Source organism: Callithrix jacchus, chromosome 11 (genome assembly GCF_049354715.1).
Source record: "Callithrix jacchus isolate 240 chromosome 11, calJac240_pri, whole genome shotgun sequence".
Classification (NCBI taxonomy): Eukaryota; Metazoa; Chordata; class Mammalia; order Primates; family Cebidae; genus Callithrix; species Callithrix jacchus.
Window position 1 is genome coordinate 30,443,778 of NC_133512.1, and position 25,433 is coordinate 30,469,210.

The 25,433-nt window shown below is 38.5% G+C and overlaps 1 protein-coding gene across 2 annotated transcripts in view; it reads left to right on the plus strand.

Moving 5' to 3' along the window:
* The first annotated feature begins 1,200 nt into the window (after positions 1-1,200).
* Positions 1,201-25,433, plus strand: part of HIBADH (3-hydroxyisobutyrate dehydrogenase) — a 137,187-nt gene continuing 112,954 nt past the window's right edge. Inside the window, exons 1-3 of one of the 2 annotated variants that reach the window (XM_035253556.3) lie at positions 1,201-1,394; positions 4,060-4,157; positions 15,928-16,088. In XM_035253556.3, coding sequence (XP_035109447.3) covers positions 4,082-4,157; positions 15,928-16,088 — 237 coding nt within the window. In that variant the 5' untranslated portion in view covers positions 1,201-1,394; positions 4,060-4,081. The remainder of the gene's footprint in view (positions 1,395-4,059; positions 4,158-15,927; positions 16,089-25,433) is intronic. The other variant, XM_035253555.3, reaches the window with a different exon arrangement.

Consider the following 25,433-nt stretch of genomic DNA (forward strand, 5'->3'; position numbering starts at 1 on the left):
GTGTGGTCACGGCTTCCAACCCTTTGGTGGAGTCAGTGGAGATGAGAAGCACTGCAATCACCCTCAAGGGGTTTACAGACTCGTATATGTACACCAAGCACTGAAAGAAGAATAAATGAATGTCTGTCTTTCTGCAAGGCGCAGTAGCTCAGGCCTGTAATCCCCAGCACTTTGGGAGACTGAGGCGGGCGGATCACTTGAGTCCAGGAGTTTGAGACCAGCCTGGGCAAGATGGCGACACCCTGCCTCTACTAAAAGTGCCCCAAAAGTTAGCCAGATATGATGCCACAGGCCTGTATTCCCATCTACTCTGGAGGCTGTGGCTGGAGAATCACTTGAACCGGGGAGGCGGAGATTGTAATGACCGAGATCGTGCCACTGCACTCCAGCCTGGGTGACAGAGCAAGATTCCTTTCCACACGCACACATAAATGGTCTGTCTTTCTAACGCACATACATATACTGCTACTTTCTGGTTTGTATCTTTAGTTTTGCTTACAAAATGGATTTAGGCTGTAGAATTTTCAAAGATGAGAGAAATGTGCCTTGGAATAGAAAGTGCAAATTTCTAGTAATTATTCCCTTCAAAGATAATGTTACCAACTTCTTTTCCTATTTTTCTAATTTATTGACAAACTGTTGGGTTAAAAAATATCAAGTGAAACCACCATGGCACGTGTATACGTATGTAACAAACCTGCACGTACTGCACATGTATCCTATCTGCACAAGTACCCCAGAACTTCAAAGTATATTTGAAAAAGTTATTTTACACATGGTTGCTTTCTGAGTATTTCTGAAGCTGCGAGTCAATTTTGTCCTTTTGAGTAAGGAGGAAACACGCAATACAGTCCTCCGTAGGGCGATGCTGGGGACAGGTTTTCTGAGGAGGCAGGAGGCAGTGACGACCACCAGCTCCTAGACGACCTCCGCTTTGATAAACAAGGAAACTCCCGCCCGCAGGCTATAAAGGAGGCACGAGCTTGGGGGAGGAGCCAGGGCGCCTGATGTCGCTGTTGAAAAAGGCCTCTTATTGGTGCTTCGCGCAGCCGCGGACCTTGGAATTCTGATTGGTCTGTTTTCCTGTCCGTAAGGGGATTGACGGTCCCTACCGCGTCAGGTCGCTCCTCTAGGAGCCGCGCTCCCTTCCTTGCGCGTGGGCGCCCGCCCCCGAGCGGTGAGAGCGCGTGCGCGAGCGCCGCTTTCCGTGGCGGAGCCCGCCAGTCCCGCTACACGCGCTTGCAGTCTGTGGGCCCTCCGGGAGGCGGCGGCGGTCACCGCGGGGAGGAGGGGCGGGGGCGGCATGGCAGCCTCCTTACGGCTCTTTGGAGCCGCCTCCGGTCTCCGGTACTGGAGTTGGCGGCTGCGGCCGGCAGCCGGCAGCCTTGCAGCGGGTAAGGACCTCGCGCCTCCTCCCCCTTGTCCTGCTTTCGGACGCTCGCTTCTTCTGTCCAGATGGCCGAAGAGGTGTTTTCATGGGAGACGCTGCGGTTGGGATGGGGCTTAAAAACCAAAATTTTGGCTCGTTCTAAAGGCCTGTCCTCTTCTGCTGTCGTCAGTCACTCCGCGAGTACCCTCCTCTGCCTTCCCTCCCTTTCTCCCTGGCTCCAGATGAGCGGGTCAGCGCCCTTATCGGGATTTAGGAAGAGGTGGGGAAGAACTTGGGGTAAAGGAGGGACTATTTGGGATCCCAGCGTGCTGCTTTGGAGTTAGGACTTCGAGGACGTTTGGAGGGCCCAAATCCAGGGGCAACCCCGCACTCACCCCCAGCCACCCCTGGCCTTTCAGCGCCCTGAGGGTGCACCTTGTGTGGGCACACTCTTCGGGCAGCAGGGCCTGATTTGATGTTTAACCACCTGAATCCGGAGGGATGGCCTTATTACACAGGCGGTCTGTACAAGCCAGGCAGTAAGTCGTTCAGCAAAGTTTGAGTCACCCTTGACCAGCAAAACGGGCTTTCCCCTGCTACTGTAACTGTGCTACCTAAAAAATGTTGCTTCTGTCAAATTATGAACCATACACTTTCAGCGTCCTCAAGATTATGGGCAGAATTGATCCTGCCTTCCTTCTCTCATGCCATTGTAAATTGTGGAGGCTAACCATGAGTTTAGGAAGAGGCAGTTTTTAGAGCCAGGATGAAGATCCACGGAGATCTAATACAGTCTTTCATGTTCTGCACGAGTAACATGAGGCCCCCTGGATAAGTGAATCGGGGTATCCCCAGCAAGATCTAGAAAGTGGTTCTCATTTCTTCCTAATTCCTACATTTTCTGTCATATAAGGACTTCTTTTTAATTGAAAAATTGGTTGATTTGTGGGGACGCTGCTGTTGTCTTCTATGAAAGTTTGAGAGTTGCAACAATGCACCACCGTTTAGGAAGACTCTACTGAGGATTAGCAAAAAAAACCTTGGCATTAATTTTGTCTAATCTTTGCTTAAAAAAACATAGCGGGTTAGGATTTGAGCCCCCACCCCCACTCCACCTTTTATTTAGAGACAGGGTCTCAATCTGTTGCCCAGGTTGGAGTGCAGTGGCCCAGTCACACTGCTCCCTGCAGGCTCAACCTCCTGGGCTCAGGTGATCCTCCCACCTCAGTCTCCTGAGTAGCTGGGATTACAGTGATGTGCCATCACGCCCGTCCAGTTTTAGTATTTTCAGTAGGGACGGGGTTTCCCAATTGTTGCCCAGGCTGGTCTTGAACTCCTGGGCTCAGGTGATCCTTCCAAAGTGTTGGGATTATAGGCATGAGCCACTGTGCCTGGCCGGGAATTGTAAGAACTTTCTCTTACAATTCTTCACAGCTTTCCATCCTGCCCCTCATTGAAAACTCTGAATTCCCTTTCTGATTGGAGAAGGACAGAGGCTCCGTGAGATGCAAGAGAACAGATGTCTGGTACAGAACCACAGTAACAAGAAAAAAACTCACAGAATCTGCCAAACTTGAATGTAACCACTATTTGAGCTTCATATATTGAGCTACAAAAGTGCCTCCCACTGTGAAGATAACCTTAACAAGAAAATTAGACACTTTTCCGCAGAAGCACCAGTTTTCACATCAATTCTTTGACTTCTCATTAGCCAAGGAAGACTTATTTGCTGTTTAAGGGTTTTACAAGGTGTTCTAATGGTATTTTAATCAACCCTTGATGTACCTTTTAGAGTTATGAAAGTTCTTACCAATTCATGGTGGAAGAGGCTGAGGTCTAGGACTGTAATACTTGCCTCTCTAAATTGGGAGAGTCTACCTCACAGTGCTGATTAGACTACTCTGGCATATGGTCTTGTACTTTTGCCTCTTTGGCCCAAAAATATTGTAAGAATATAGATTTCTGATAAATTTTAAATAGTTCTTTCGTTATGCAGTGGCTAAATCTCTTCAATTGTTTTTCTCTGGAATTATTTTAAATATTTATATTTCCGTTTATTTTAGTTTACTGCAAAAGTGTTAACTTTTTTGACATTAGACTCTTAAAGAGTAGAAAAAAAAATCTACCTGCAAGTTTGGAGTCAAATGTCATTAAGAAAAAGAACCATGTTCAAATAGTAACATTATGTGATACTCTGAATTCTGTAGGATACTTGTAGTATATTTAAGATGTTTATGTCATACAGATAATATAAGGATCTATATAATTTATTTACTGTTTACAAAAAATGAAACCTAAAAGTTGCCCGTTAGTAGCACATCTTTTTTATTTTTTATGTTTTAGAGAAGGTCTCCCTGTGTTGACCAAGCAAGGGTGCAGTGGTACTTTCTTAGCTCACTGCAACCTTGAACTCCTGCACTTGAGTGATCTTCCACCTCAGCTTCCCAAGCAGTTAGGACCGCAAGAGTGCACCACTATACCTAGCTAATTAAAAAGATGTGTTTTTGAGACAAGGCTAGTTGCCTACTATGCTGGTCTAGAACTATGGCCTGAAGCCATCCTCTTGCCTTGACCTCCCAAAATGTTGGTTTTACAGGCATTAGTCACTGTGCCCAGCCTGCAACATCTTATTTATTTATTTGTTTGTTTATTTATGATGGGGTCTCTCTCTCTCTCTCTCTCTCGCCCAGGCTGAAGTACAGTGGTGCAGTCATGGCTCATTGCAGCCTCAACCTCTTGGGCTCAAGCAATCCTCCTGCCTCAGCCTCCCAGGTAGCTGGGACCACAGGTGCACACCACTACACCTTAATTTTTTTATTTTTACTTTTTGTAGAGATGGGGTCTCACCATGTTGCCCAGGCTGGTCTCGAACTCCTGGGATTAGCTGATCCTCCTGCCTCAGCCTTCCAAAATACTGAGATTATAGGCATGAGCCACTGTGCCTAAGCCTAAAAAGCATTGAAAAGGATATAGAAGAATTAGAAATATTAAATTGTACATATATTAGTATTTCATCACCTGTTTGATAAAATTAAATTTGTATGTTATTTTACAAGGTAATTAAGTTTAGTTTCAGATTTATTTGTACAGAGAAAAAAATATACAGGATGTAGGCCCTCTACAAAATGTCACATTGTGACTCTCCAACTTGTACATGGAAATATAAATCACATCAGATCATCCTGAAGTGACCACCTGACTAACGGTAGGATGGAAAAATTAGCATCATGCATAGAAACAGGAATATAATATTATTGGTCCTTTTTGTATATATGAAATTTACTTTCAGAGTAGCATAACTCATTGGATAAAGCAAATATATAATGGCAGTTTTCCCCTTTAGATTAGCTTCTAGGGCTGCACATGAAGTTCTGAAAAGCTGATCATGGTCCTGGGACTAAAACTTGACCTTAAACTTGTGAAATTATTTAAGGAGCGTATTTATTACTAAAATAAGCTGACTGAAACCATAAAGGACTTAATAGAGAAGGTCATCATCCTTAGTTTAGTAACTCTTAATAATAAAGCAGGTAGAGTGCTTATGATGTAGTATTATGTGATAAAATGGACATACATTGTACAGAAAATAGAACCTTATGATATAATGAAAAATGCAGTCAGAAGACTAAAAGTCCATGCAAAATACTGTTTTTATTTTTGCGTAATGAGATTAATGTTTCTCATAACTATACTTTTTCATACGTTCTAGTTTTCTACAATGAATATGCATTATTGTGAATAGAAAAGAAGCTTCAGAAATGTAAAATAATTAACTTGTTACTAATTTTTGCATTTTGGCACTTAGTGAAACTTGATTTTTGGTAGCACTTGAGGTTATCAAGTTAACATGGATAACTCCCCATATTACATTGGAAAAAGGTCAAAATCAGTTACTTTGCATCTATAAATTCAGGAACAAACTTTGCCAAGTTTCTAGCTAGTTCTTTTTCCGTTGGTCCTCAGTAATGGACACTAATGCTAGTTTCTTAACCAGTCAACTAGTATATCACCTTTGTGTTTTGTTGATTGATTTTCTCCCAGCTTGGTTTTATTTATGTTTTAAGTCTACTTTTTCCACACATTACTGTCAGAAGTTATTTAAGAGAGATGCATTATTTAGGTTTGAAAGTTTTGAGGCAATAATTATTCCATTATACTCATGGATTTCTGCCTCTTTGGGTGCAAATTCTTTTATATTTGCCAAGCACTTTACTGGTGTTTCACTTTAAAAGCTTTCTTTCTCCAGATACAGGGCATCTCCACCTTTCTATCTCTTTGGCTCTTAGTTCTAACCCACGAGGCAAGAAAGGGCAGTTGGCATAGGACTTGACCTGTAGTGCTACTGCTTGACCACTTTTGGTAAAAGTAATACTATCTATCATGTGCCAGGCACTGTTTAATGCTTTACATGCATTATCTCAAGTAATCTTTACAATAACCTTCTGAAGTAGGTACTTTTGTTTATAAAACAATGTCTAGAGAACTAACTTGTTACTTGAATGGTATACCTCTAAGAGTAGGAACCCAGGCCTTCTCAACTTAGAGAAAATTTTAAACATTATCACCATCAATAAATAACCTCTTTTGACATCCGGTCATCTAATTATATTTTCCTTTCTTTAACTTTGCCACAGGTAAACATGAAATAAAGAGAGCTGAGCCCTTCTTTGAAAACTTTATCTTCTTTCACTTTGATGTTGGCCCATCCAACATGGCCTCGTTGTTCTTGACTGCTTCAGTTTCAGTAACAAACATCATCAGCACTCCAGCTTTTCTAGGATCTTATTAGTAGGAATGGTTCTCTTGCCAAGATTTCACCAGCAGATCTAGTTTTCTGGTTGATTTAAGTGCCTCGGTGATTCTTGTTCTAACATATCGTACTTAGTGCTTATCATTACACCTGGTCCTTTGACTCCCTCCCTTTTAAGTATGTAGACATGCTTTCTTGTTTCCTCATTTCTTTAGGTCTCTCTCTAGGTTTGTCTGTACCCAATCTCAAAGTTATTTATAATTAGGAATTTTGCTGATGGCTAATACTATTTTTCTCAATCTCTTGCTGTATTTCTGGATAAATCCATTGTTGTGGTCTGTTTGTGCCTTTCCCCAGCTGTCGCTTAGCTTAGTGATACTGAGAGTCACAGAAGTTTGCTGATTAGATACAATGCTTTCATTAATCTCTTGTTCATTCCCCATTACATTTTCAGATTTTCCACAGCATTTTCAGAACTTCAACTTAGGGCTGGCAACTCCTGAACCAGTCATTTGGCAGAAGGATGCCGTTACCGTGTATTAGTTTAGGCAGTTTGAACTTGACCTCGGATCTAGGGAAAAGAATATTGGAGAGTCAACCTGCAATATGTAATGATTACTGCAACACTGTTCACCTTTACACAATCTACTTTATCAGCATCATTACTTTGTAATTGCGTCTGAACTGGCTTTTATCCCCATTTGATGAAACTCACCTAGCTGGTTATTGATTCACATAATATGTATTAAATTTCACTTTATTTATTTCATTTTATTATAAAAGTAGTTACAAAAGTTACATGCTCATTGTAAAAAATGGAAACACTTATAAAATAAAAAGAATTTTTTCTTCAATTCAGACCCAGTAGACTAACTCTTCAGATGTAACTAGTGTTTATGTATCTGTACAGAAAATCAGAAAAATTACTGCCTATGTATCATTTTTTCTCCTCTTATACTGTATCCTATAATGTTCAGCATTTTGTGTGTGTTTTTTTTTTTTTTTACTTAATGACTTATCCTGGAGACTTTTTCCTATAATTTTAGATATAATTTGCACATTGCATTGTGTTGATTTACTATGAATTATCAAGTGCCCTACAAGGTATATTTAGTTATGAATTAAGTGCCTTATTAGTATATATAATTAGTTATAAACAAAATGCCTTGTTAATATAGTTACTTGCAGTTTTTGGCTGTCACAAACAGTACTATAAAAAAACTATATCTTTGTGTTGTTCAGAATTTAATACATGGTAGGGATTGCTATGGCCCATAGTTGGGCACCTTTTTTGTAAATAAAATTATATTGGAATATAGCTATATCCATTTGTTTGTGTGTTGTCTGTGGCTGCTTTTAAACTAGAGTAGATGAATGGAATAGTTATTACAGAAGCCTTATGGCTCACAAAGCTGAAAATAATTTACTGCCTGACCCTTTAAGAAAAAGTTGGCTGGCCCCTTATGTGTAGGATATATTCCTAGAAATGGAATTGCTCGGTCAAAGAGTATGCATGTTTTAAATTTAAATTTTAAATAAAAGTTCAAATGTAAATTTTTTTTGCCAGATTACCGTCCAAAAGGTTGACCTAATATACAATTTGACAGTATATGAGAGCCTATGTTTTCATCAGTTGTTTCTTACCAGGAACAGTTTTTATCAAAGAAACAAATAAAACTTATTGAACAGGTAAAAAATGGTATCACATCATTTTTTTTTTTTTTTTTGCATTTCTCTAATTATGACAAGTTGGGTATATTTTTAGAGGTTTCTTTGGGGGTAATTTACATATTTTCTGTTGTGATTTTTGCCTACTTTAAAAAATCACATATTCATATTTTTCTTTTACATTTTAAAGTTATCTTACATATAAAGCAAAGTAGCCCTATTTTTGTCATGTGTTAGAAGTATTTTTCTTAGTTATTTGTATTTTATCTGCTTGAGATATTTCTTTCCTATCTTAGAGATGCTAAACTTTATCCCCGTTTTATTATAAAAAATATGAAGCAGAATAATATAACTGACATCCATATACTTTCCTTAGAAACAGCAGTTGTTAATTTTGCCACATTGACTTTTTTTTTTTTTTTTGGGGGGGAGGAAGGCAGGAAGGAAGGGAAGAAGGACGGTAGGGAGGAAGGAAGGGATGAAGGAAGGAAGGAAGGGAGGAAGCGGGGAGGGAGGGAGGGAGGGAGGGAAGGGAAGAAAGGAAACCAAGCAATGAAAGAGACATTGCCAACCTGGATCTAGAGGTTTACAAGTTGATTTCTTTTTTTTTGAGAGAAGGAAAGAAAAAAAAAAAAATAAGTAAAGGAGAGGAAGAAAGAGGAAGAGTAAGAGGGAGAGTATATGGAAATATTGCTTTATTTTGAAAAAAATTGGGTATTAATAATGGCCAATGTTTCATTTAAACTAATGGGTAGGTGTGATGTGGTATTAACAAGAATGTATATTTTGTGTATTTGAAGTGGAGAGCTCTATAAATATTTATTAAGTTTACTTGTTCTGGATCTGAGTTCGAGTCCTTGATATCCTTATTAATTTTCTGTCTCATTGAATCTAAGTCTCCTATCTGCGTGTTAGGATCGTTAGCTCTTGTTGTTGCATTGATCCTTTTACCGCTATATCTTTGTTGCTTTAAAATCTATTTTATCCGATACAAGAATTGCAACTCCTGCTTTTTATTTATTTATTATTTATTTTTGCTCTCCATTTGGTTGGTAAATCTTTCTCCATCCCTTTGTTTTGAGTCTTTGTGTATCCTTGCATGTGAAACAGGTCTGGATGTAACATGCCGTTGGGTTTTGGCTGTGTCTTTTGATTGGGAATTTAGTCAATTTAAATTTAGGGTTACTGCCATTTGATGTTGACTGGCTGTTTTATCCATTTGTTGGTGTAAATTCTTCTTTATGTTGGTGCTCTGTACTTTTTGGTGTATTTTTAGAAAGGCTAATACTGGTTGTTTCTTTCTGTGTGTAATGCTTCTTTCAGAAGCTCTTGTAAAGCAGGCCTGGTGGTAATAAAATCTCTGAGTTCTTGCTTGTTCATAAAAGATTTTATTTTTCCTTCAGTTGTGAAGCTTAGTTTGGCTGGATATGAAATTCTGGGCTGAAGGTTCTGTTCTTTGAGGATGTTGAATATTGGCCCCCACTCTCCTGGCCTGTAGAGTTTCTGCCGAGAGATCTGCTGTAAGTCTGATAGGCTTGCCTTTGTGGGTTATCTGACCTTTCTCTCTGGCTGCCTTTAGTATCCTCTCCTTCGTTTCAACCCTGGTGAATCTAACGATTATGTGCCTTGGGGTTGCTCTTCTTGAGGAATATCTTTGTGGTGTTCTCTGTATTACCTGGGGTTGAATGTTGACCTGCTTTGCTAGTTTAGGAAAATTTTCCTGAATAATATCCTGAAGGGTATTTTCCAGCTTGGATTCATTCCCTCCGTCGCATTCAGGTACACCTATCAAATGTAAATTTGGTCTTTTCACATAGTCCCACATTTCTTGGAGACTTTGCTCATTCCTTTTTATCCTTTTTTCTCTAACCTTGTCTTCGCGTTTTATTTCATTAAGTTGGACTTTGACCTCTGATATCCCTTCTTCTGCTTGAACAATTCGAGTGTTTAAACCTGTGCATACTTCTCTGAGTTCCTGTATTGTATTCTTCAGTTCCATTAATTCACTCATACTCCTCTCTAAGTTGTCTATTCTCAATAGGATTTCATCAAACCTTTTTTCAAAGTTCCTAGTTTCTTTACGTTGGGCTACAACATGGTCTTTTAACTCATCTAAGTTTGTTATTATCCATTCCTTGAAGAGTGATTCTGTCATCAGGACGCGCTCGTTCTCCATCAAGCCTTGTTCCATTGTTGATGTGGAACTGTGATCATCTTTAGAGGGAGAGGCGTTCTGACTTTGAGTATTCTCAGCTTTTTTACGCTGGTTTCTTCCCGTCATTGTAAATTTATCCTCCTGTCGTCTTTGAAATTACCAACTTTCAGATTAGGTCTCTTGAGTGGACGTCCAGGTTGTTAGTTCCGAGGGCCAGAGCAGCAGCGTTAAAACTGATGGTGCTTTTCTGCCCAGGATTCTCCTGTCGGGCTTCCTTCTTGTTTCCGTAGTAGGCAACTCTGCCTTCCCGGGTCCCCAAACCTCGGTCAGAAGGGGAACCGGTCCCGTTTACTCTGCACCGAGCGCTGCCGCACCGAGGTGCCAGCAGAACCGCTGCGCCGACCACGAGAGTCGCGCTGGCAACTCGTGTGTTTCCACCACTGGGGGATCTTCTGCTCCGTGAGCGACCAGACTTTGTCTGAAAGTATGGCGTCCTCTAGTTCTCTGCGCCTTCCCTGAGAGCTGCAATCCCGGGATGTTAGCGATCGGCCATCTTGGATCGTTCTCCCACATTGACTTTTTTCCTTCCATGTATATACCTATCCCACTGAATCATATAAAAGTAAATTGCTGACATGACCCTTTAACCATAATGCTTCATCATGAATCTAAGAATGAGGGCATTGTCCTATGTAACCAAACTACCATTATCCTACCTAAGACAGTTAGCAATGATTCCATGGTATCGTCTAACGTACAATTTATATTCAAAATTTTATTATTTTCTTAAGAATGTCTTAGCTTTTTTTTTTTTTAAGTCAGGATCCATTCAGACTTCACACTTTACATTTGATCTATCACTTTAGTATTTTTTAATTGAGAACCATCTTTTGTTTCTGTAACACAATATTGACTTTAAAACAGCTTTATTAGCAGTATAGTGGCATATGATAAATTGTACGAAAAGTGTACAATTTGGTAAGTTTTGATGTATTTAAGCCAATGAATACCCTCATCACAGTCAAGATAGTGTGGCTGGGTGCGGTGGCTCACGCCTACATTCCTAGAACTTGAGGAGGCTGAGGCCAGCTGTTTGCTTAAGCTCAGGAGTCTGTGACCATTCTGGCCAACATGGTGAAACCCCATCTCTACAAAAAAATACAAAAATTAGCTGGATGTGGTGGCGTATACCTGTAGTCCCAGCTTACATGGGAGGCTGAAGTGGAAGAATCATCTGAGCTTGGAAAGTTGAGGCTGCATTGAGCTATGATAACACCACTGCACTTTAGTCTGGGCAACAGAGTGAGACCCTGTCAGAAAAAGAAAAAAAAGATAGCGAACATATCTATTACCATATCCCTGAAATTTTTCTATACATCTGGAATATACAAATATTAGTATATTTTTCCTAGGTATAGATTTCTAGCTTGACAGTTTTTTTTTTCAGTATTTAAAAAATGTTACACCTTGTCTTCTCATTTGCATTGTTTCTGATGAGAAATCTGCTATTGTCTTACCTTTTTCCCTTTCTATGTAGTGTGTTCTTTTTCCTCTGGCTGCTTTTGTGCATTTGATTGTGATGTGTCTTGGTACAGTTTTCTTCACGTTTCTTGTTCATCCAGTTCCTTGGATGCATGGGGTTTGTAGTTGTCATCACATTCAAAACATTTTTGGGCATTAGTTCTTCACGTATTTTCTGCCCCACTTCTCTCATTTGAGCACTCTAGTTACATGTGTTTGGGTGGTTGAAATTGTCACACAGCTTATTGATGCTCTCTTCATTTTTTAAATTATTTTTTTCTCTGTGTTTTGGATAGTTTCTTTTGCTATATCTTCAAGGTTACTAATCTTTTCCTTGTGGTATCTATTCTTTTGTTAATCTTCTGGTATAATTTTCATCTCACACATTTTATTAATAGATTTCATCTGAAGAAATTTAATTTGGATTGTTAAAAATATCTTCCATAATTCTACCTTTGGAATATATGGACTACAGTTAAAATTTTTAATGTCGTTGTTTCCTAATTCTAACATCTGTGTCAGCTTAGGGTTGGTTTTGACTCTTTGGCTTCTGAGTATACACATTCCCTTGGGCTTCTGAGAGGTTCAACTTCTGGGCTTCAGCCTCTTTATACTCATCTGGCGATTTTATTAACTTTTACAAATTTCACTTCTTACTTTGAGACAGATGGCTACCACATATGTCTCTTTTTTCTTACCCTATCCCTGAAACCTTGGTCATGATATTTCAAATAGTCTGTTGGACATCTTTTAGCTCATCAACAGCTCATAGTTACACTGTTTAAAACTGAGCTAGCTCTCTTTGATTTCTTCACTTAGGTATTGATAACACTATTCTCTTGTTATCGTTTTGGACCTCACCTTTATTTTAGCCCATAATTAATCCATTGTTATATTCTTTTACTTCTGTCTTTGAAATATTTTTTTATACCTGTCTTTTCCTGTGGCTACCATACTTTGTTAACTCTTTGTTATGGACTGAAATTTTACATATTCACAAAGTTTATATGTTGAATTTTTTTTTTTTTTAATTTTTTGAGTTGGAGTCTTGTTCTGTCACCCAGGCTGGAGTGCAGTGGTACGATCTTGGCTCACTGTAGCTTTCACCTCCCAAGTTCAAATGATCCTCCTGCCTCACCCTCCTGAGTAGCTGGGTTTTCAAGTGCCTTTTAACCTGCCTGGCTAAGTTTTGCATTTTTAGTAAAGACTGGGTTTTACCGTGTTGGCCAGGCTGGTCTCAAACTTCTGACCTCCCAGAGTCCTGGGATTACAGGTGTGAGCCACTGTGCCTATCCTAAATTCCTAATCCTCAATATAATGATATTAGGAGGTAGGTCCTTTGGGAAGCAATTAGATCATGTCAGTAGAGCCCTGTGAATTGGATTAGTGCCATTATACAGAGAGACTTGAGAGCTGCTTATCTTTCTGCTCTCTGCCATATGAGGATACAGTGAGGAAATGCCCTTCAGGAGGCTGCCACCTTCGTCTTGGACTTCTTGGCCCCCAGAACTATGAGAATTAAGTGTTCGAGTGTTTGTTATTTAAGCCATTATGGTATATTTGTTATAGCAGCTTAAACTAAGGCATGTAGAAGATTACTGTCACTTTTATATTGGTCTTTTGCCTCCAGGCTCTTCTTCAAGTTCACTCATTGTACACTGCATCCTCGTTTCTATTCCTAAAGTTTAAGTCTCTTCTGTCATTTCTCTTGGCCAGTCCTTCAATAACTACCTCTTGCCTACAAAATACAAGTTGTTTAGCATCCTTCCATCCTTCCACATTGTGGTTGCATTGTTTTTTTCTTTCTTTCTTTTTTTTTTTTGATCTTAATCTCTTGCTGTTTTGTTTCTTTGTGCCTCCTTTAGGAAGAATAGGGAGCAGTATCATACAGTGTTTACAAGTGGAGACTCTAGAATTAGAATGTCTAGGTTTGAATCTTGGCATTACAACTTAGTACAGTATTGGTTATTTTACTTCAGCTCACTAAGCATCAGGGTTCTCAGCTGTAAGATGGGCATCATATATAGCATATAGTAATAGTACTGTTTATAAAGTGCTTAGTACAGTATCTGGCATGTAGTAAAATTGCAGTAAGGATTAACTATTACTGTCGTTCATTTCTTCATGGCTCTCCTAGTTCCTTGTATATATTCATTTTCCTTTTTTTATATGGAGTTCCCCTCCTCCTTACCCTCCTATTCATTTGAAATCCTACCCATTGTGTAATATCCATGTCAGATGCCACCTTCCTCAGGTTCCCACACCATGAATTCTCATTTTTCATCAGCGTGGTTTTGTAATACTTTATCCTTAACTGTCTTATGTTAGTGTTTATGTACATGGTTATTTCCTCATGGGTTTTAAGCTTGTTGAAGGCAAGGACTGTATCTCTTACCTTCCATGGCATTTCATTTGGTACATGTTGCTTAATATTGGATTTGTGAATGAATTGTGGTTCTGCCTTACCCTGTTTATGAAGTGTTTGACCTAGAGTGAATTGCCTGTTAAATTAACTGTCTTTAAATTATAATCTTCCTAGTTCCTAATGTTTTTAGATTGTCAAATTATATCTTTTCAACCTTAACAGAGTAGTCAGGCACAGTAATGCTACATTTTCTTTCTGGTTATAATTGCTAGTTTGTTTTTGAGCATTAATTAGAGTTCTCTGATGAAGTATACTTATTCTGCTTAATACCAAAATAAAATTTCAATAAGGTGTCATTTTTCTGTCACTGAACCCCTTGTGGGCCAGAAAGACAAGTAATTTCTATTATACCAGTGTATTAAACTTAGCACATGTAAAATGATGTTGCACAGAAATGATACCCACATTTAATGGAAGTGGTAGAGTCAGTCATCAAGTTAAAGGAATTAAATATGTTTCTAACCCAAGAAGACCTCTAGTTCTTAAGTATTAGGGCTTCGAATAATTTGCTTTTAACAAATCTCATTCCATTCAGATTAAGTTCAGAGAACAGCAGATTAAGTTCAGTTGAGAGGACATGAAACTTAAAAGGGTGACTGTGATTAGTTGTGGCACTACACAATTTTAAAACTGGAGTTCTTGAAAGAAAAAAAATAATGCTGGGAAATGAAAGGTCAAGGAGAGTTATTTCTCTTTTCCCTCGCTAGACTCTGAGCTTTTAAAGGACAGTGACCATACATTGCTTGTGTCTATCTCTGAGCTCTGTCATAGTATTTCATGTAGTGAATATTTGTTGAGTAGAGTTCTCAATCTAGAAAGTGAAAAATTGCATCTCATGTTATTTCCATGGTAATGTAAAGCCTCCCTACTCTGTAATGCGTTACTTTGATTCGTATGCCCACAGTGTAATTTTAAAAAGTCTTATATAAAAAAGAAAATAAATAAAACCTGTATAGTTTTTAAGGCTTTTTTTTTTTTTTTTTTTTAAATGACAGCCTGGTCAACATGGTGAAACCCCGTCTCTACTAAAAGTACAAAAATTAGCTGGGGGTGGTGGCGCATGTCTGTGATCTCATCTACTCCGGAGGCTAAGGCACGAGAATTGCTGGAACACAATAGGCAGAGGCTGCAGTGAGCCAAGATTGCATCACTGGCCTTTAGCCTGGGTGACAGTGCGAGACTCCATCTTAAAATAAATAAATAAATACATAATAAAGTAAGGAAGTCTCTTTTTTCTGAAAGTTCAGAGTTGTTAGACCAAGGTCCTGATACTGTTACACTTGCCCTTTAAAGTCTGTGGAAGTATCTCCCCTTTCTCCCCCAGGCCACCTTTATAAACTGGTGATTTCCATTCTCCTGGGTTTAACATCTTTTGAGATTTTTTTTTTTTGGTACCTTTGGAGTTGGTGGTTTCTATAACTGTGGGATTGGGAAGATAAAAAGCTTTTCCATTCTTAGAGCTGGTCCATGACATAGGTCTTATTGAATACTTTCTGTCTTATATACATTATTAAGGGAGATAATATAGAATACTTAACATCGTAGGTGAATTACATATTAGGTGTTTTAAAAATAACATTATTGAATTTATTGTTAGAAATGGTAAATGAATGTTATACAGGTACAAAGCAAGGAAAATCTTAAAATTTTGTGAATATGCCACAGAAAACTAAATAATTAGAAGTTAGTCTGCCTGCACAATGTTGATACCTTTAAATGTGGTTAGGTCCATTAGTTTAAAATTAGCCTTTTAAAAGTTAGTGGGGTTTTAAAAAAATTAGATGTATTATCATTTTATTTATTTTTGAGATAAGATCTCAGTGTGTTGCCCAGGCTATTCTTAAATTCCTGGGCTTGAGCAGTCCTCCTGCTTCAGCCTCCCAAGTAGCTGGGATTATAGGTGTGCACCACTGTGCCTGGTTCCTAAAAGTTTCTTTTATTAAAAAAAATCTGAGTAACAGTTGACTTACTAATATTAAATGAATGTTTGCATTAAAAAATGTTATTTGCCTCTGTTGAAAATAATGTATTGAAATCAGTGTGTTCTAGGTCAGTGGCTTCTAAGACTCCAGTTGGATTCATTGGACTGGGCAACATGGGGAATCCAATGGCAAAAAATCTCATGAAACATGGCTATCCACTTATTATTTATGATGTGTTTCCTGATGCCTGCAAAGAGTTTCAAGATGCAGGTGAACAGGTAAGACCTTTCCTTTAGATTTGTTTTAGATTTTGAGAATTGAAAATGAATATACATTCAAATAAGTGACAGCTTCTTAGAAAGAAGTATACCCAATGGAGTTGTAAACCTAATTCATTGTTGTGTGTGTGTGTGTGTGTGTGTGTGTGTGTGTGTAAACATTCATCTGACATCCAGAAGAGTTCTCATCAGACATTCAGGGATATCTATTCTTTGGCAGATAACTTGGAACATTTTACAAGTTTAGTCAGAGGGCCTTGCTTTAGCTCTAAATCAGTTTCTGAGATAGTAACTTTACTGATTGTGCTGTTAAAGTAGTTAGTTTGGTGGAAATAACCTCCTATGTTATTAAAAGAATAATTGTCTTTAAAACAAGAGTAGGCTTAGAGATATAAAGGCTAGTTTGAGTTCCAGCTCAGATGGTTCACATGCTGTCTTGCTGGGAGCAAGTTACATCACCTTTGCTGATTTCCTCATCCTTAAAATGTGAATGATGACAACCTATTCCATTAGATTGTGAAGCTCAAGTAACAGAATGTATGTGAACATACTTTGTAAACATCATATGGCAGTGGCCATAAACCAGGAGACAACCAAAAACACTATGTCCTATAATGAAGAGTTGACTTATAGTGGATCTCTAGTGTTTTGTTTTTAGGCTATCATTCACGTTTAAAGAATTTTGGTACTAGAGTTTATCATGCTGGATGATAGCGTCTTCTGGTTAAGTCTTGAGTTGTTTGGATTTGTTCAACTTTATCTGTAACTCAAATTACAGGAGCCATGTATCAGTATCTGAATATGGAGTTTTTTTTTGAGATATGAGGGAAATTCTTGCTGGTCAAGTTGTAGAGTGGTAACAGGATAGAATGTGATCCCAGAACGGAGAATACTGAAAAATTCCTGAGAAAAAATTTCACAGTCAACTTCTAGAAAATAGACTTGAAAGTAAATTCTGAGAAATGCTATACCTAGATACAAAATAGGTTTAGTTAACTTACAGAAAGGCTGTTTTCAGAACTAGATGTCTGAATCTTTTTTCCTTTCTGTGGTTTTTATGTCATATGGAAATTGCAGCAGTATTTCGTGAGAATGGAAGTATGACTTTGGAATTTTCAGGGTAATGTTGTGGCTGCCGATGCCTATTTCATTTCTGAATACTGATGCTATACTCCCAGTACAGCAGGCTGGACAACAGAGGGAGACTCTGTCTCGGAAAAAAAAAATTAGCTGGGTATGGTTGTGTGTGCCTGTAGTCCCAGCTACTTAGGAAGCTGAGGTGGGAGGATTGCTTGTGCCCAGGAGGTTGGGGCTGCAGTGAGCTGTACACTCCAGCCTGGGTGACGGAGTGAGACCTTGTCTAAAAAAAGGATTTGGTACTGTCTGTGGTTTCAGGCATCCGCTGGGAGTCTTGGAATGTATACCTCTCAGAGGAGAGGTTACTACTGTACAGTGAATAAATAGTAAGAGCCAGTGTCTGTCTTTGACTTTGGAGTTTTGGTTTTTTAAATTACTTGATATATAGTCACTAATGAGTGAAATTAACGTGAAAGACATTTTTGAGAGAGAGAGAGAGAGAGAGAGAGAAAGAGAGAGAGAGTGTGTGTGTGTGTGTGTGTGTGTGTGTCATCTCTGTTGATGATTCTGAAATGTAGCTACCTGTTAACTTATCTATAAACTAGATTGTTGGAAAATAAAGTGCCTTGATCAGTCAAGCCACTGATCATTTGTCTCGCTTGCTTCTTCTCTTGTGTGGTTTTATACCTATGAATTATCAAATCATGCAAATATGTGATTCCAAACTGTGATAAGTCTAAAGAAAAAGTAAAAGGTCACAGTAGTTTTTAATAAAATATATGTTACATTAGGTGAGAGGGTGGGTAGGGGAATTCTTTCTAAAGACAAGACCTTTAGGCAGACAGCAAAAAGTAGGTAGGATTTATGCAGATTAAGAATGAGGACAAAGGAGCAATTTCCTCAAAAAGTAGAGCTTCAGTCTTTGGTAAAGACTTTTATCCTAGGTCAAGATATAGCTTGAGTGGCTACCATATGTGTGGTAGTTTACCTAATGCTGTTGGAGAATAAAACAAGTTGAGTTTGATGTGACAAGGTGTTGGGTATGTCTTAGGTGGCAAGACCAACAAATACTGCAAAGAAGCCCATCCCCCAACCCCTGCCAAGATTGCAGAAATGCTGGCTAGTTGATTTCTAAAGTCAACTGAACTCAGTGAGAGATTTGCAGGGAGGAAAATCAGATGTTGTTTTGAAGAAGTGCTTTTCTTTTTTTGAAAGTAAAAACTGAGAATTTATTGTTTCATGTATTTGACGAGTTGGGGAGTGGTCTGGCCTCTGGCAGAGCTGAATTTAGTGATACAGATATTGCTAGATTCTTTTCTTTTTGCCTCTTGGGTCTGCTTTTCTCCATCAGGTTCCTCTCTCTCTTCAAGGTGCAAGATGGCCACCTGCAGTTCCAGGCAAAGAAGTGTTTTAGAATATTATGACCCTGGAGGCTTTTCTTCAAGCTTTAACTGGTAGTAGAACTATAGTCATGCACTTCATCAGGACATTTTGGTCATGGACTGTATACATAAAGGTGGTCCCATAGGATAACAGAGTATTTTTACTGTACTTTTTGTATGTATAGATATGTTAAGTAACAGTTGCATACAGTATTCAGTACAGTAACATTGCCATACAGGTTTATAGCCTAGAAGCAATAGGCTATACCTTGAAGGTCTGTACGTGCTCTCTCTGATGTTTGTACAACATGAAATCGCCTGTCAACCTTAAATAACAGTTCGGAAACTCTGATTAGGTGTAGAGTTTATTTGAGCCCAAAAGGTGGAAAATGGCCACCTAGAAGCATAAATTCAAGTTGTCTTAAATATATACTATTGGCAGATGTTACAAGTGATTTTGTTTGTTTGAGACAGGGTCTCTCTCTGTCACCCAGGTTGGAATGCAATAGCGCGATCATGGCTCACTGCAGCCTCAACCTCCCAGACTCAAGTGATTTTCTGAGGCAGGTGGATCACTTGAGGTCAGGAGTTCAAGGCCAGCCTGGCCAACATGGTGAAACCCCGTCTCTACTAAAAATGTTTAAAATATTAGCCGAGTGAGGTGGCGTGCACCTGTAATTCCAGCTACTCAGGCGGCTAAGGTGGGAGAATCACTTGAACCCGGGAGGTAGAGGTTGCAGTAAGCTGAGATTGCCACCACTGCACTCTAGCCTGAGTGACAGAGTGAGACTCTGTATAAAAAAAAAAAGAAATGTAATAAAAACCATGAGACACACCCCACTAGAATCTAGATTAAAAAGTCACCAACAAAATGTGAGGTTGTAGAAAAATTGGAGCCCTCATACACTGCTAGTGGAAATGTAAAATGGTACAGCCACTTTGGAAGAGTTTGGGAGTTTCTCAGACAGTTAAATATTAGAATTATGCCTTGACCCAGCAATTTCACACCTAGGTATATGCTCAAGAGAAACAAAAAATTTGTATCCCCACAGAAACTTGTATATAGCAATTTTATTCATAATAGTGAAAAAGTGGAAACAACCCAAAAATCTCGGAATGGAATGGCTAAACAAAATGTGTTATATCTATACAATGGATGATTATTCAGTAATAAAAAGAAATGAAATACTGATATTACTACTAATAAAAATAAATGAAATCCTAATATTTTATTTTTAGTAATAAAAATAAATGAAATACTAATATTAATACTAATACAACATTGATGAACCTTGAAAGCATGTTGCGTGAAGGAAGCCAGTCACAAAAGACCACATACTATAGACATTGAAAGTCTATAATAGGGAAGTCTATATAGAGACACAAAGTAGATTAGTCATTGCTTAGCACTGGGGAAGAGAGAGTTGGGCATAGAGGAATGATAGCTAATGGATATAAGGTTTTTTTTTGAAAAGGTTCTAAAATTGATTGTCATGGTTGCATATATCTATGAATATGCTAACAGGGCCTTGCTTTGGTACACTTTAAATGGGTGAATTATATGCGAATTATATGTCAATAAAGGTATTTAAGAAGATATATTCAAGTTCTTACTCCTAATACCTGTGGATGTGGACCTTTTTGGAAGCGGGGTCTTTGAAGATCTAAGTAACTTAAGATGAGATCATCCTGGATTTAGGCCGGACCCTAAAGCTAATGACAAGTGTCCTTACAAGAGACAGAAAAGAAGACACAGAGACACGGGAAGGCCATGTGAAGATGGAGGCGGACATTAGTTTTGCTGCTGCCAGCCAAGGACTATCAGAGCCATCAGCAGCTGTAAAAGGCAAAGATGGATCCTCCCTTAGAGCCTTTGTGGGGAGCTTGTCTCTGTTGACAGCTTGATTTCAGACTTTTGGCCTCCAGAGCTGTGACAGAGTCAGTTTCTGTTGTTTTAAGCAACTGTGTTTGTGGTAACTTGTTGCAGCAGCTGTGGAAAACTCATGAGCAAGCATTGGGAATCTACAAAATGTGTAGGATTTGAATCTTTCTTTACCACTTAGTATATGTGCAACCTTGGGCAAGTTTTTCAGTGTCTCTATACCCTTGTTTCCACATATGTGAAGAATAATCATACTGTTTTCATAGAGTTGTTAAAGGGATTAAATGAGTTAATTATGTGTAGAACTTAAAACACTATTTGGCACATACTAAACACTGTATGTTAATGTTAGCTATAAATTAGTTTCTATCTGCCTTAGTTTTACCTCTGCTGTACACAGCTGTTCGTCTTCTCATGCTCTCCATTCAGATGGTAGATTCAGATATTCTCTTCTTCTTTGTGAAGAAAAGTTACTTTTTATTACTTAAATCACTATGGGTTAAGTCTACCGTAGGTTACCTTAGCAAAACAGGGGATAGGACCTTTATTAAGTTCACTAATTAAACAGATGTTTCTTGAGAACTTTGTATGTGCCAGGTACTGGGAATATAGCTCAGAACAAGATAGTCACAGTCCTTGCCTTTAGGGAGTGGTGGCAGTCTTGGCTCACTGCAACCTCTGTCTCCCAGGTTCAAGTGATTCTCCCACCTCAGCCCCCTGAGTAGCTGGAATTACAGGCATGCACCACCATGCTCGGCTAATTTTTTTTTTTGTATTTTTAGTAGAGATGGGGGTTTTTACCATGTTGGCTAGGCTGGTCTTGAACTCCTGACCTCAAGTGATCCACCTGCCTCAGCCTCTCAAAGTGTTGGAATTATAGCATAAGCCACCCTGCCTGGCCATTCTGATTACATTTCTATGACGCCTAATGATATTGAGCATCTTTTCATGTGTTTACTGGCGGTTCATCTGTCTTCCTGGTGGGAGAAATGTCTATTCAGATCTTTTGTCCATTTAATTGAGTTACTTGTCTTATGTTTGCATTGTGAGACTTCATATGTTCTAAATACAAATTCCTTATCAGATATATGATTTGCAAATATTTTATCTCATTCTGTGAATTGTTTTTCACTCTCTTGATGGTGTTTGGAGCACAAGTTTTTTAAATTTTTATAAAGTCCAATGTAATTCTGTTGTAATTTGTAATTTGTAGTTTGTAATTCTGTTGCTCATGCTTGCCAGATCCAAAATCATGAAGATTTACCTCTGTGTTTTCTCCTAACAGTTTTATAGGACATCTTTGGGGGTTGGGGAGGTGGGCCACTAAACAACTCACGTAATAGATAATTATTACTTACTTCTAACTCCATAGGTATTTTTTTCCTCCTCAAAAATTGACTTAGCACTCAATTATAGTCAGATTACAATTTTAATAGAAACTTGTTTTCTTCAGCTCTCACTTCATCAAATTGACTTGATGTAGTAACATAGGCAGAGGAAATGGGCACCTGTCCTTAAAAATATATGAGTTAACTCAAATATACCCTGAATTTTGTAACCTTTAAACTCTTCAGGGTACTATTGTGGCAAAAAGTTTCAAGGTTTCACACATACTTTTCTATCTCATCCCAAGTCATGTCTTAACCTTATAGTAGTAGAATGAAATTCTTTTTTTTTTTTGTGACAGAGTTTCGCTCTTGTTACCCAGGCTGGAGTGCAATGGCGCGATCCTGGCTCACCGCAACCTCCGCCTCCTGGGTTCAGGCAATTCTCCTCCTGAGTAGCTGGGATTACACGCACGTGCCACCATGCCCAGATAATTTTTTGTATTTTTAGTAGAGACGGGGTTTCACCATGTTGACCAGGCTGGTCTCGATCTCTTGACCTCGTGATCCACCCGCCTCAGCCTCCCAAAGTGCTGGGATTCCAGGCTTGAGCCACCGCGCCCGGCCCGAAATTCATTTTTAAAATCTAACATTTTTAAAAACTAAACATAGCTATGAAATAATAATGTTGATATTTAATGTATCAGAACATATTCATCCAAGTTAATTATATTACCTTTTAAAGTCGTGATCTTAGTAAATTACACTTGTTCTGATGACATTGCCACTGTTCAAAACATTCTCTAAGCTGCCAATGTAAATCATTTATCAACAAATGCTTTCATTTTCTGTTGCCCTCAGGACCAAAGCTTTTCACCCTTTACCCTTCTCACTTCATTCATCTAAATTTCACATTGTCCTACCTTCCACTGCTGTTAAAAGCAGTACTCAGAGGACCTCTTAGAGTCAGGATGCTTAAGAGAATAAGAAATGTGGGGAAGAGAGGCAAGAAGATTCTGTCTTCCAGGTTTCCTGCCTCGAGTGAACCACACACAGAAATTTCCCCATTGTGTGTTGGCAGAGGGTGGCAGCTGTACACAAGGAGCTAAGGCAAGCCTTCGCTCTTCACTAATCTGGGAGGAGCACTGACCCAAAACCTACCTTCTTTCCTTCTTCACACCCAGTGACATATTGCAAGGAAGAAGAAAAAGAAAACCCAGTAACTGAATCTGTGTCCTAGAACCCTAAAATTTCTATGCAGGAATCTTGGAGACCTTGTCTTCATGACTTCCATGACTACAAAGATAATATCTTTCTTTGGTGAGTAAAGATTATATGCAGTCTTCTGTAATTCCGTATCAGAAATGAAATGACCCTTAAGAGTTGGCTGTACATTGTTCTTTGTATTCCAAATTCCAGGAACATGACAATAATAAATGAGGTAACTAGTCAGGAATAAAAATGCCTTTAAACAATTGCCATTGGGCATGGAGGGTGGTGGTGACCAAAGTCCCCTGCTCATGTCTCTCTGGGCCTGATAAATTTTGCAAGTCTCACATAGCTCAGACTGCTCCAAGTTATTTTTCTTTCTTTTTTCACAATGCATTTCTCAGAACCTCTCTTCTTTGCATGACTGTACATGGATTGTTAGGAAAATAAAAACTTTGACATGTTTAATATGTTTTAAATGACTGTTTAATAGCTTGCTTATGCCTTTAAGTGTTAACCTACTCTGAAAGGGCATTTATAATTGGTTGAACTTGTTATTTGAGACCATTTTCATAAAATATATGGACATTTCTATTTCCTTATCCTTTTTTTTAATTTAAAAAAATCAGGGAAGTTTTATTATTATATAAGAGTTTATTAAAATAAGTTGGGCAGAGTGATGGACTCAGAAAATGAGTGTGTTTGTAGGGCAGCCTCCAAGGCCCACAGGAAGCTTGCAGTTGATGATGTTTTTTAACTTTTAGGTTCAGGGGTAGATATGCAAGGTAAATTGCATGTCACGGGAGTTTGTTGTACAGATTATTTTGCCATCCATTTAATAAGCATAGTACCTGGCGGGTAGTTTTTGATCTCCACCCTCTTCCCTCCCTCCACCCTCAGATAGTTCCCAGTGTCTATTGTTCCTTTCTTTGTGTCCATGTGTACTCAGTGTTTAGCTCCCACTTACAAATGAGAACATGAGATATTTGATTTTCTCTCCCTGGATTAGTTTGCTTAGAAAAATGGTCTCTAGCCCTGTCGATGTTGCTGCAGAGGATATGATCTCATTCTTTTTTATGGCTGCATAGTGTTTCATGGTGTATATGTACCACATTTTCTTTTTTCAGACTACCGTTGATGGGAATTTAGGTTGATTCTATGTCTTTGCTATAGTGAATAGTGCTGTGATGAACATACAGGTGCATGTGTCCTTATGGTGAACTATTTATTCCTTTGGGTATGTACCCAATAATGGGATTGCTGGGTTAAATGACAATTCTGCTTTGAGTTCTTTGAGAAATAGCCACACTGCTTCCACAATAACTCAACTAATTTACATTCCCACCAGCAGTGTATAAATGTTACCTTTTCTATGCAGTCTTGCCAGCATCTGTTATTTTTTGACTTTTTAGTAGCAGCCATTCTGACTGGTGTGAGATCATATCTTATTGTGGTTTTGATTTGCATTTCACTAATGATTAGTGATGTTCAGCATTTTTTCAATATGCTTGTTGACTGTGTATGTCTTTTTTTTGAAAAGTGTCTATTCATGGCCTTTGCCTACTCTTTAATGTGTTTGTTTGGTTTTTGCTTGTTGATTTAAGTTCCTTATAGATTCTGGATAGTAGACCTTTGTGGGATGCATAGTTTGCAAACATTTTCTCCCATTCTGTAGCTTGTTGGTTTACTTTTTGTTGATAGTTTCTTTTGCTGTGCAGAGAAGCTCTTTAGTTTAATTAGGTCCCATTTGTCAATTTCTTTATCGCAATTGCTTTGGTATCTTTGTCTTGAAATCTTTGCCAGGTACATTGTCTAGAAATTATATTTCCTAGGTTATCTTCCAGGGTTTTTATAGCTTTAGGTTTTACATTTAGGTTGTTAATCTATCTTGAGTTGAATTTTAAATATGGTATAAGAAGGGGTCCAATTTTCAATTTTCTGCATTTGGCTAGCCAGTTTTTCCAGCACCATTTATTGAATAGGGAGTCCTTTCCTTATTGCTTGTTTTTGTTGACTTTGCCAGAGATCAGATGGGAGATGGGTGTAGGTGTGCAGCATTGTTTCTGGATTCTATTCTGTTCCATTGGTCTGTGTGTCTGTTTTATACCAGTACCATGCTGTTTTTGTTACTGTAGTCCTGCACAAAAGTTTGAGTTTAAAGTCAAGTAATAGGATGCTTCCAGCTTTGTTTTTTTTTGCTTAGGATTGCCTTGGCTATGTGAGCTCCTTTTTTGTTTCCATATAAATTTTAAAATAGTTATTTTCTATTTCTGTGAAGAATGTAATTCGTAGTTTGATAGAAATAGCATTGAATCTGTAAATAGCTTTGGGCAATATGGCCATTTTAACAATATTGATTATTCCTATCCATGAGCATGCAATGTTTTTCCATTTGTTTGTGTCATCTCTGATTTCTTTGAGCAGTGTTTTGTAATTCTTATTATAGAGATCTTTCACCTCTCTGGTTAGC